General features: G+C 48.2%; 1 protein-coding gene across 1 annotated transcript in view; it reads right to left on the bottom strand.

Moving 5' to 3' along the window:
• LOC135051004 (transient receptor potential cation channel subfamily M member 2-like) overlaps window positions 1-13343 on the bottom strand; it is a 41000-nt gene that overhangs the window by 21426 nt on the left and 6231 nt on the right. The window contains exon 4 of the mRNA XM_063957207.1: window positions 12066-12153. Coding sequence (XP_063813277.1) covers window positions 12066-12153 — 88 coding nt within the window. The remainder of the gene's footprint in view (window positions 1-12065; window positions 12154-13343) is intronic.

Here is a 13343-nt window from a genome sequence, read left to right as displayed (position 1 = left end):
CTTACCTACAGCGGGAGCTGTGCAGCCCGGCCGGCTCCTGCTGGAAGGTAGTTGTCGGGTCTCGGTGGGGCGTTGAGCGGGTCCCGGGTAGGGGGGTGGCGGCGGGCAGATCCGGAGCTGTACTCCCAGTCGCAGAGGAGGGTGCTGGCGGCAGAGCGGCAGTGGAGCCGGATGAGCGGGGCCAGTCTGTCAGCCCTGCAGCACAGATTCATGTGCTGGTGGGGAGCAGGATTCAAAGCGGAAGATGCTGCAGGCTGTGATTGGATGGAGACTACAGGAGGTGATTGGCCGAGGAAACAGCCAGTCACCTCCTGCATTCCGCTGACAGGCTTAACACATGCAAACACATATTCAGATGAGCGCGTCCTGTGGGACCCGCTCATCTTCTAAATGTGAGTCCCGGGCGGCTGTTTCTGGGTAAAATACGCGCCATAGCGCGTTTTTGCGATCACTGACAATAATGCACATGACACAATATGCACACACCGTAATGCCCCCTACACATTATGCCACACACCGTAATGCCCCCGACACATTATGCCACACACTGTAATGCCCCCGACACATTATGCCACACACCGTAATGCCCCCGACACATTATGACAGGAATCGCAATGCCCGTTATACATTATGCTACACACTGCAATGCCCCTGATACATTATAGCACATACAATGTCTGTGACACAGTATGACACACACCACAATGATCCTGAGACATTATACCACATACCACAATGCCCGTGACATAGTATACAACACACCGTAATGCCAGATACATTATGACACACACTGCAATGTCCGTGATACATTATGCCACACACCGTAATGCCCATTACACATTAAGTTCTACAGTAAGGATTCCAATTACTTTTAAATTACCTGCTCGTTGCCAGGGGTTTCATGCTCTTGGTTCCATGCACGGTGCCAGGATGTCATGCTCGTTGCCAGGGGTTTCATGCACTGGGTGTCATGCTCGTTGCTAGGGGGTAGTGCTTGTTGCTAGGGCCGTGCTCCCAGTGCCACATATGCTCCCAGTGCCAGATATTCCCCCACAGTGCCAGGTATATGCACCCAGTGCCAGATATTCCCCCACAGTGCCAGGTATATGCACCCAGTGCCAGATATTCCCCCACAGTGCCTGCTTCCCCCCCCCAGTGCCAGGTATATGCCCCCCCAGTCCCGGGTATATGCCCCCAGTGCCGGGTATATGCCCCCCCAGTGCCAGGTATATTCCCCCAGTGCCAGGTATATGCCCCCCCCAGTGCCAGGTATATGCCCCCCCAGTGCCAGATATTCTCCCACAGTGCCAGATATTCCCCCCCAGTGCCAGGTATATGCCCCCAGTGCCATGTATATGCCCCCAGTGCCAGGTACATGCCCCCCCAGTGCCAGTTATATGCCCCCAGTGCCAGGTATATGCCCCCAGTGCCAGATATCCCCCCCCAGTGCCTGCTTCCCCCCCAGTGCCAGGTATATGCCCCCAGTGCCGGGTATATGTCCCCCCAGTGCCAGGTATATGCCCCCAGTGCTGGGTATATGCCCCCCCCAGTGCCGGGTATATGCCCCCAGTGCCAGGTACATGCCCCCAGTGCCAGATATTCCCCCCCAGTGCCTGCTTCCCCCCCAATGCCAGGTATATGCCTCCAATGCCGGGTATATGCCCCCCCAGTGCTAGGTATATGCCCCCCCAGTGCCGGGTATATGCCCCCAGTGCGAGGTACATGCCCCCAGTGCCGGGTATATGCCCCCCCAGTGCCAGATATATGCCCCCAGTGCCAGGTACATGCCCCCAGTGCCGGGTATATGCCCCCCCAGTGCCAGGTATATTCCCCCAGTGCCAGGTATATGCCCCCCCCAGTGCCAGGTATATGCCCCCCCAGTGCCAGATATTCTCCCACAGTGCCAGATATTCCCCCCCAGTGCCAGGTATATGCCCCCAGTGCCATGTATATGCCCCCAGTGCCAGGTACATGCCCCCCCAGTGCCAGTTATATGCCCCCAGTGCCAGGTATATGCCCCCAGTGCCAGATATCCCCCCCCAGTGCCTGCTTCCCCCCCAGTGCCAGGTATATGCCCCCAGTGCCGGGTATATGTCCCCCCAGTGCCAGGTATATGCCCCCAGTGCTGGGTATATGCCCCCCCCAGTGCCGGGTATATGCCCCCAGTGCCAGGTACATGCCCCCAGTGCCAGATATTCCCCCCCAGTGCCTGCTTCCCCCCCAATGCCAGGTATATGCCTCCAATGCCGGGTATATGCCCCCCCAGTGCTAGGTATATGCCCCCCCAGTGCCGGGTATATGCCCCCAGTGCGAGGTACATGCCCCCAGTGCCGGGTATATGCCCCCCCAGTGCCAGATATATGCCCCCAGTGCCAGGTACATGCCCTCAGTGCCGGGTATATGCCCCCCCAGTGCCAGGTATATGTCCCCAGTGCCAGATCTGCCCCCCCAGTGCCAGGTATATGTCCCCAGTGCCGGGTATATGCCCCAGTGCCTGCTCCCCCGGCCCCCCCCTATGTGTTGGAGGGACACGAGCGCATCGCGCGTCTCTCCTGTGTCCCTCCTGGCTCTCCCCCGGCTGGTCTAATAAAGGAAGTGCCGTTCGTGAGCCAATCAGAGCTCACGAACGGCACTTGCTTCCTTAGACCGGCCGGGGGAGAGCCAGGAGGGACACAGGAGAGACGTGCGATGCGCTCGTGTCCCTCCAACACATAGGGGGGGGGCCGTGGGAGCAGGCACCGCAGGGAGGGAGAGGAGATCGCAGATTGACATGCGGACTCTCGTCCGCATGTCAATCTGTTCAAAATCAGTGGCGCCCCCGCAGCCCCTCGCCCCCAAGCCACCGCGAGGACTGCGGGGGCAGTAGTTACGCCACTGACGGAGGCCCCCCGCGATACCTGTGAAGTGGTGTGTGGGGGATCTCCGTCACCTCCCTGGGGTCTCCATTTGTTCACCTGCCGGGAAGCAGCAGCAGGCTGTCCTTGGTGCCTCCTCCTCTCCCGTGCAGCCGGAAGGACCTCCGGCTGCGTTGTTAGGGGGAGGAGGAGTTTACCATCCGGGCTTCCTGGAGGAAGGTATGCCGGGGGGAGGCGGAGGCGGCAGGGGTGGCGGAGGTGCCGGGTTCCGGCGGCCGGCGATAAGAAGCCCATAGGCTTCTATAGGGTATCACCATCCAAAGATGGCGATACCCTTATGGGCGAAAATGTGGCGGATGGGTGTCAGTACATACGAAAATGCAATAAAATCCCCGAAAACGGGGGTTTTACCACATTTTCCCTTTAGTTTATCCCGCCCAATCAAGTAAGTGTAAGAAATTGAAAATCAAAAAGGAATGAGACAGTTGGGAGAAAGGGATGGAGAGCTATGGATGGGGAGATGGAAAGAGATGCCCATGTGGAAGCCAGATTTTCTTGAGAATCTTTGAAGTCCACCAAATAAAACCAGATGGAGATAAATTCAGAATATCTATCAAGGGCTGAGAGGGAGATAACTTCCATGTCCATGTACAAATCGATACTACAGAACCATTCCCATAGGTGGTGCGGTGGGATATTTCCTGTGCTTTGGAATCTCTGCCTTGGCAGCTCTGTACAGATGCTTCAGCAAAGATTTTTTTGTATTTAGAGATGGACGTGTGTGTGCAACTGAATGGTCAAAATCTGTAATCTGTCAGAACGTCTAGGCCACAAAGCTGCCTGGAAATAGAGAAAACCTTGTGCCAAAGGTGGTGATTCTGGGACTCGTCCACCAAATGTGAAATGTTGAACCTGGGTGGAACCAACCAACAGAGATCTTGTACAGAGGGAAACATGGAAAGTAATACAGTGAGGCAGCATTACTATCTAGAGAGGAATTTGTAGTTGGTTTCTATAACCAATGTACTTTTCTAATACTTGAACAAAAAAAAGGCAGAATGGCCGTCGCTAGGGGTATACAGAGAAGACACAGTAAAAAAAATGGAGAAAACATTTACAATTAATGGTAAGCCACTGTCCCTCACTGAAAAGCATGGTGGTCATCTCCAAAACAGGCACTCTGCTGGCAAAAATGATAGCTACACCCTTTATGGGTGGAAACAGAGCAAAAATGTGTTTCCTGAAAAAAAAACAAGCACAGGAATTGAGAACGCTTCTCTGGGGGTATAAGTAAAGTTACACAGAGGTCTAGAGCGAGAAATCACTGACGAAGGCAAAGAGGTGATGCTCTGCCAGGGATTTATTGTGGGAACTGTCATGTGAAATTGGATTACGGAAGTGTGCTGTGCTGTTTATACGGAGGAGAGGGATCGCGTCTCGTCCTCGTTTTTGGGGGCCCAGAAACACAGGAACCGGGAGGAGCAACTACATTTTTTTGGGGGTATAAATATGTAGGGGGACATTAGGTGCACCATGCTTCTGAGGAAGGACCATAATTTTGGAGGACTGAAACGTGTTAAGCAAGGTGCCTTTTCATCGTGGACATATCTGAGGGGTGGAACTGGAACTTGACCATCGGTGTGGACTTCCAGGACTTTCTTTGGAACCCATTTCCGCTGTGTGTGAGGACCAAAAATCCCCATGTTTTTTATGCTATGATTCTTTTTACTGAATGTGAGTGTGATTTTAAAATTAAAACTGTGTAAAAAAAATCTCAGTGTTGCACTAAATCAGGGATGGGGAACATTCGGCCCTCCAGCTGTTGTTGAACTACACATCCCAGCATGCCCTGCAACAGCTTTAGCATGGCCAAATAGCAAAACTGTAGCAAGGCATGCTGGTATGTGTAGTTCAACAACAGCTGGAGGGCCGAAGGTTCCCCATCCCTGCACTAAATAAATTTCTCCCGCGGTATTGATCCAAAGAAACACGGGAAAGGAGTACTGCCGTGGCTGCATTGTGGAATTCTACATATGCAATATTATATTTCCTTCATGTGAGTGGAATATCAATAAAAATTGGGATTCTTTTTATCAAACGGTGTTGCACTATTAATCTTTCTCTTTTGAGGTCAATATCTGGAATGGACTCATTAACAATAAAGAAGCAACACTAACACCCATCAAGAAGTGAATCAGGTTGTGGTGTTGTCATTTTATGCATGTTCTTCCTCTGTCTTGTGCCATTGGTTTTATTCAGTTTGTATTGTGCATTATGTTTAGTGTACCACTGTTGGTTTTCATCTATCACCATGCTCGAGTGATCTGGAACACTGTATCTTTATACTTGGTGACCAGGAGTGGGATCACTCAGTCTCAAGCGCGGTAGCTGAAAACAAAAGTACAATGGAGGCCGCGGCACAAATGTACATAAACATAAGAAGGGAGCCCTGCAGGAAATTTGTCAGGCAAGGAAAATTGAATTAAACTCAGTGGATGCAAGCGGGTCCCTAACTGGAGAACAGGCTCAATGGGACTTGGAGCACCATCGTTATGAGGAGGATGTGGTTTAGGACTTGTCCGAGGTGACCAGTAGTGGAACCCAGGTGATGGCTAGCCCAGCATCTGCTGTAGTCATCAGCAAACCTGAACAGCTGCGGATTTCGCTCCACATACTGGGACCAGGAGCTGCTACCTAGGAGAAGGCAGCAATATTGGAAGCTACACTGGGTAAACTGGTCATGGTACATGCGGAAGAGGACCACTCCTGGGAGCAAAACCAGCTATGCCCCATGTGGCGGTGTGCCAAGAAGTACCAGTTGAGAATGGAGAGGAGTACTACAAATCTGATGCATCAGAGACAGAGGAAGTAGTTTATCATGTAGAGGTAGTAGCGGTGCTTAGGAAGGCTACCCCAGTAAATATGGAGGAACACCTACAGCCCATCCAAGCAAATGGACAGAAGCTGCAGGGCCTCCGAGACTCGAGATCCTTCATTACCCTGGTCTGTCTAGTTTAGTTAAATCGTATCAATGGTTAAAGCACTGCAAAACCAATATTTTGATGGAAGGAGGCCAGATGATGATTATACCCATGGCTTGAGTTTGTTTAGATTGGAGCCAGGGTTCAGGGGAGGTGAATGTGGGTTTACTGGAGAGATTACCAAAATCTGTGATTTTAGCGAATGACTTGGGCAAAATGTTGGCTAGTTACTTTGTGAGTGGTATCACTCACAGCCAGGACAGTGCTACAGAAACAGGAACCTCCAACAATTCTGAAGATTCAAACCCTGCAATGGGTGTCCAGAATGGATCATCCACCAAAACCTCTGAACTGTTGGTGGTGAATACTACTAAGCCTGACCTACCTGACTGGGATGTGAAATGCTACATTGCTGGGTATGTAGCACAGAAAGTCAAAGGAGACTGGTAGACAGTGGACGGATGGAAATGGAAATGACTGCTTGCCAAAACTGTCATTGATCCCAACTAGTGAGAATAGTAGTATCTCCGCAGATGGCCATTCTGGAGAATGGAGTCTTTGACCCTAAGCTAAGAGGTGAAGCTTTTCCAGTGATCTGCAGTGGAACCCATTATACTAGATTACAGTATTTGGACCATTGAGCAAGGTTATGTATCTGCGACCCTGTATTGCTGGAGCACCTTAATAACAATCTGTGGACAACTTGGTGAGGAGTTGGCAGTCTGTGCCTAGCCCTGCAATGCTATTGAACTCTGCCCTTGCTGCATTGGGTGTTGAAGTGTGCTGTATTCAATTCTGTTACTCTACTGCCGTGACCAAGTGATCTGGATCCCTGTATCTTCACTTAAGAAATCAAGGCAGTAGTACTAATTGGCAATGCTATTTCACATACAGTGCAGTACCTGTATCAATACATATTTGGGTGATTTTCTCATTTCTCTAGACTCCCATTTATTCTATAATCTATATCATTCCTAACATTCATAAGTCTTTCAAGTAGTCATCTTTGAATATCTTTGAAGTGTCATCTATGTATAGTGTTCTACCACATGATACAAGGTTTGACGGTCTTCGCTCCAAACTTCAGGTTGGTCCATACCGGGGCTCACCTCTTCATTTTGTTTGCAGATGTGCTTGCAAAAAAAACTTACTTTGGACTCCATCCGTATGGCTCTCAATGCCTTATGGATGGAGTCCAACACTGCTTGTACCCTGTAAAGTGAGACTGCCAATCAGGACTATAGATGATCACATCATCTAGCTGAGCAGCAGCAAACTGTCTATGGGGCCTCAGAATTCTATTCATCATCCGTTGGAAGGTGGCGGGTGACCCATGTAACCCAGATAGCAACATCTTGTATTGGAACAACCCTTCCGTTGCAGAAAAATCTGTATTTGTGGAATGAGCACACTGAGGTGGAATTAGGATCAATTAATGTAACCTTTAAAAGAGGACTACATTTTGGAAGCAGCTATCCCTGACGAAGCCCCTAAGGGGGGAAACGCGTTGGAAGCTGCACCACTGTTCTACAGCAAGTACGAGCCCGAATCTTCTACGGACCACACACACACGCCGGCTAACATCACCGGAAGCCGGAAACCGCGAAACCGGAAGCCAGAGCGGTGCGTTCCACAGACTGCCAGCTGTGTAGAACGACGGATCACCGCGGCTCTGGGAGGCGGCTGACATTATCAGAGGGGAACGAGGACGGCAGAGACGGGGGATCCACCATACTACCAGTAACAGGTACATGAGCGCTGTAATCGGCTAAAGTGTCACCAGAAAAATAGTGGATTTACCCCCATAAAGTTATCTATATGACTGTATGCTGCGGAAAAGTTCCCAATGTGGATTAAGCTATTTACAGAGCAAAGTGTAGAAAGACAAGAGGCTGTACCGTTGGAATACTGCTATAGACTGGTTTAATAAAATACATCATAAAGCCTATTTGGCTAAGGATACCAGGTCTCAGGACAATTTTTGCCGTTGAGGCATTGACTTTTAATTTTGAATTGGTTCATTACAGAGTGGACTATATCCATTGAATGAACTTATCATTTTTTAATTTAATTTTATGCTTATTAAACTATTTTTTAACTTGATATTAAATGTTATTTTCAGTCTGACATCAGTCTTTGTCTTTAAATGTTGCGCCAAGAATTCTGCATGTAAATCTGTATTTTCGTTGACATCCTTGGTTAATTGCACTTGCCAATACCCTTTGGTTAACTCTAGAGTAGTTAAGTACCTTGTTGTTCCTAATCTTTCAGTAAGTTCATCCAACCGAGGCAGTGGGTAGGCATCAAACAGACACATTATTCAACTTATGAAAATCAGTGCAAAAATGCAAACTCCCATCAGCACCACGGACCACTCACTAAGATGTGTCCACTCACATCTAGCCTCCACTCCACTCACATCGAGCCTCTCTGCAAGTTAAAAAGCCGTTAGTCATGCCACTTTTTCCACTAAAATGCATGTGATTCAGGGCTGTGACTAGGGGTGTTCCGGCGGTGCCTAGCACACAGCACATATGCTCTGTGGGTGGAGATCCGTCCAGCAGCACCTGCAGGGCCACACTGCTGTCCTTTCATGTTTCAGGCCGGTTGCCCCACTGCCACCGCTGATAGCTGCGCCTGGCTCCTATGCGCACCGCACAGTATAAATCACAAACAGTCAGCCAGGCAGAGCTGCAGCTGGCCGCCAGCACCCTCCGCCCCCACCTGGCTCCCTCTTTTCTGGCTGCAGCATCTCTGCATGGCGTACAGGTAAGCACGTGGCCAGCACCTACAGACAGAGAAGCTAGAGAGTGACTGGCGCTGCTGCAGATAGCAGGTTAGTTAACACAAAACTGAGTAGTGCTGCGCTCACCTGGGGGAGGGGAGAGCATATAAAGTGTAGCGATAAGATACAGGGAAGCTGAGAGAAAGGGGGGAAACTGGGGGGTAGGTAACAGAAGGAAGGACAAGGAACAGAATGGATAGAAGGTGAAGAAAAGGAGAGACTCTTACGTGGCATGATGTGTAAAAAGTGGGCTGTTGTACTATGCAAAAAGGGGACTCTACCTGGCGTAATGTGTAAAAAGGGAGCTCTACCTGGCGTAATATGTAAAAAGGGGGCTCTACCTGCAGTGGAGTACGTTTGTCCCAGTTGCCCAGAGGCAAGATAAATAATGGTGCCCCCCCTATATATAAATATTTGTATGTATGTATGCATGTGTGTGTGTATATATATATATATATATATATATATATATATTGAGTGTGTGTGTGTGTATGTATGTGTGTGTGTGTATGTGTGTGTGTATATATATACACAGTATATGTGTGTGTGTATATATATATATATATATATATATATATATACACTGCTCAAAAAAATAAAGGGAACACTAAAATAACAAATCCTAGATCTGAATGAATGAAATATTCTTATTAAATACTTTGTTCTTTACATAGTTGAATGTGCTGACAACAAAATCACACAAAAATTATCAATGGAAATCAAATTTATTAACCCATGGAGGTCTGGATTTGGAGTTACACTCAAAATTAAAGTGGAAAAACACACTACAGGCTGATCCAACTTTGATGTAATGTCCTTAAAACAAGTCAAAATGAGGCTCAGTAGTGTGTGTGGCCTCCACGTGCCTGTATGACCTCCCTACAACCCACACAAGTGGCTCAGGTAGTGCAGCTCATCCAGGATGGCACATCAATGCGAGCTGTGGCAAGAAGGTTTGCTGTGTCTGTCAGCGTAGTGTCCAGAGCATGGAGGCGCTACCAGGAGACAGGCCAGTACATCAGGAGACGTGGAGGAGGCCGTAGGAGGGCAACAACCCAGCAGCAGGACCGCTACCTCCACCTTTGTGCAAGGAGGAATGGGAGGAGCACTGTCAGAGCCCTGCAAAATGACCTCAAGCAAGCCACAAATGTGCATGTGTCTACTCAAACGATCAGAAACAGACTCCATGAGAGTGGTGTGAGGGCCTGACGTCCACAGGTGGGGGTTGTGCTTACAGCCCAACACCGTGCAGGACGTTTGGCATTTGCCAGAGAACACCAAGATTGGCAAATTCGCCACTGTATGGTGTCACAGAATGGGAAGAAAGCTGCCCCCATTCAGAGCAGGAGCCCGGCAGCAGATGCCTTCGTTGCCTCCCAGAGTTACGCCTCTTTCTACCTGGCGTAATGTGTAAAAAGGGGGCTCTTCCTGCTGTAATGTGTAAAAAGGGGGACTCTATCTGGCATAATGTCTAAAAAGGGGACTCTACCTTCCATAATGTGTCAAAAGGGGACTCTACCTAGTGTAATGTGCAAAACAGGGGCTCTACCTTCCATAATGTGTCAAAAGGGGGCTCTACCTTGCGTAATGTGTAAAAAGGGAGCTCTGCCTAATGTAATGTGAAAAAAGGGTACTCTACCTGGGGTAATGTGTAAAAAGGGGGCTCTGCCTGCTGTAATGTGTAAAACAGGGACTTTACATAGCATATTGTGTAAAATGGGGATTCTATCTGGCACACTGTGTAAAAAGGGGACTCTGCCTGCTGTAATGTGTAAGAAGGGGACTCTACCTGGTGTAATGAGTAAAAAAGGGGCTCTAACTGGCATTATATGTAAAAAGGGGCTTTGCCTGGCGTAATATGTAAAGAGGAGACTCTACCTGGTGTAATGTGTAAAAAGGGGCTCTGTCTAGCATAATGTGTAAAAGGGGGCTCTGTCTGACACAATCTGTAAAAGGGGGCTTTGTCTGGAGTAATGTGTATAAGTGACACTACTGTGTGGAGTAATTTGAATAATGGAGACGACAGTGCAGCATAATATGAAATTGTATTATGTTGTGACCACGCCCCTTATCTATGAATCCACAAGCCTATATTTGTTGTGCGCGCCTTTGGAGTGCACTGTGCCAATTTTATACTGTATATGGGGGCACCAATCCTCTTTCTGGCACCTGGCACCAAAAAGTGTAGTTATAGCTCTAATATGATTCACAAAACAATGCAAATAAGATGCACAAGCAGCTTTTGCTGATTGAAATTATATGCAGCTTGTCTATATTCTGTGTGCGTCTGCAGCTGTATCTGCATATGGAATGCTATGTTACAGTGTTTTCCTAGTAAACACTGTAACATAGCCAGTGATATTTTTTGTAAGAAAATAGGTTCAGGAATTGTGGGAGGGGCAGAGGTGGGTGGTGATGTGGGTGGAGCTGCCAAATGGGTGGGGCATCAATTGGTACACAAACTTTTTTTAAACACATAATGCCCTGAGTACCTCCATATATACACATAATGCCCCCAGTAGTGCCAGTTACACAATGTGCCCAGCAGTGCCAATTACACAATGCCCCCAGCAGTGCCAGTTACACAATGCCCCAGTAGTGCCTGATACACAATGCCCCTAGCAGTGCCAGTTACACAATGCCCCCAGCAGTGCCAGATGCACAATGCCCTCAGCAGTGCCAGATGCACAATGCCCCCAGCAGTGCCATCAGTAGTATTTTTTTTAAATAGGTTCGGGATCTATGAGGTCTGGGGGTGGAGCTATTAAAAAGTTGTAGATAGACAGATGATATATCGTTTATAGAATAGAAAGCCTCAAAATGTACTTTAAAATAAAACTTATCTTATGGAAAATAAATTTTGGCCCAGGACAGGTTCAGGAAACCAGTTCCTGATAATGTCTATTTAATGAGAGTTCCTGCTGGTTCCTGCTGAAAAATAGCACTGAACGTAGCGTTCCTTATGCAGCTACAGGTGCGTCAGCACACAGAATATAGGCATGCCGCATATCATTTTAATCAGCAGAGTCTGCTTGTGTGTCCTAGTGACGCGAATAAGATGCTCTTTTGTGGAAAAAAAGACACTTTATGCTAACGGAGTTACACAGGACCTGTCAGCTCACTCACGAAAGGCATCTCCCGCTGCGCGGCACATTGAGTCAGTTGTATGACGGCACACCTGTAGATCCCTTTCTTACTCAGTAGTTTCCATTATAGTACCGTTAATACTATACTTACCCTTTGGATTTTTGAGACCCATGTGCAGGATTTTGCTTTTTTAAGCATCAATCTGGATCTGTCACGTAGCTGACTGTGTAGTTTCTAGATGGACACTTCGGTACTCTTTGTGTTATCCTCAGGAAAGTGTTAGAGAGGATCAGAGGCCTCTGTCAGGTGCAGATGCAAAATATGAACAGTCTATAAATGACTGGACTGTGGTCTCACCTGTGCCTCCAGGACTGCCAGACGCCCCGCCAGCTGGTGGCCCTCACCCCCTTTCTCCATCTGTAACAGACGCAGCACTACCGACGCACTGCATGGGGGAGAGAAATGGAAACATTGTATCCTGAGACATTAGCAATAGGAAAAGAGCAACAAAATAATAGTATGAGCAGATGACACGCACTACTTCTAGAGTTCACATAGGCAGCCATTGATACTAGCGACACAAGGTGGCTTGCAAATAATGTTTTCACCTTCTACTCCATCTCCTTCCCTCACAGAGGAGATCTTTCAGTGTGCTAAACCCTCGCCAAGAACCCAAGAGTAGTCATACCAAGCAAAGCCGGGGCCTCTAGTGACCCCATCACAGTCAGCTGCAGAACAGTACAAAGATCTGAGGCATGTCTTCATATCTAGACTACAAGTTATCAACCTAAACTAGTACAGGACAGCCACTAACATTCTCAGTACCCATCTTTTCCTTTTGTAAATGATTGTATATGTTCTAATGGCGGTGGTACTGTGGGTGCCACATTTAAAGCCCCAAATTCCAAAGAAAAAAATGGTGCCTACCCCTGTCCTAGAGCAAGGTATGAAAGCCATAATAAAATAATTCCAGACCTAGGACTGCCTGTGAGTTGCAGCGGGTATCACAGTCATGGAAGGAAATGCTCTGATGTGGTCAGCAGGATGGGAACCCAGGAGCTTGTGGACTAAAGACCAGCACTGCATCCAATTGAGCCAGAGCAGATGTAATGTGTTTAGAATTTAGTTCTGGTATCTTTAGTCTTTCTGAACAGGCCTTGCTCTATTCCGACCTCCAGTCTCCTGCCGACCATGGGTATACAAGCCAGTGCTGGTGATGTTTCCTGCTTACTGGAAGACACTTGTCCTGCACACCTTGCTTCTGCCTGATACCTGTTATTGACCTAGACTGTTAGACCATGTTTGACTGCCTATTGTTCATTGTCCTTAGTCAGGTTACTGGGATACTGTACCTTCTTGCAGGCACTTCCAGAACTTGGACTGTATACCATTTACTCTGCTTGCTGATAGCCAAATGTCCCTGCCTGTGTTTGGATTATGCTTCTGACTCAGACCTTATCTGCTACAGAACCTTGCACTTGACTCCAGTTTACCTGTCAGTATCTATCCTATCCAAATCTTACCAGTCACATCCAGTAATTATCGATGGCGGACATGACCTGTGGGAAGCAAGCAGCGTAGCTAAAACCTCTGTGTGAGGGTTTACAGTGAAGACGTGTACCCCATTAGACTCTG

Source organism: Pseudophryne corroboree, chromosome 2, assembly GCF_028390025.1.
Source record: "Pseudophryne corroboree isolate aPseCor3 chromosome 2, aPseCor3.hap2, whole genome shotgun sequence".
NCBI classification, from domain to species: Eukaryota; Metazoa; Chordata; class Amphibia; order Anura; family Myobatrachidae; genus Pseudophryne; species Pseudophryne corroboree.
The sequence above is the reverse complement of the archived record's forward strand: the minus strand, read 5'-3'. Positions and strand labels throughout refer to the sequence as shown.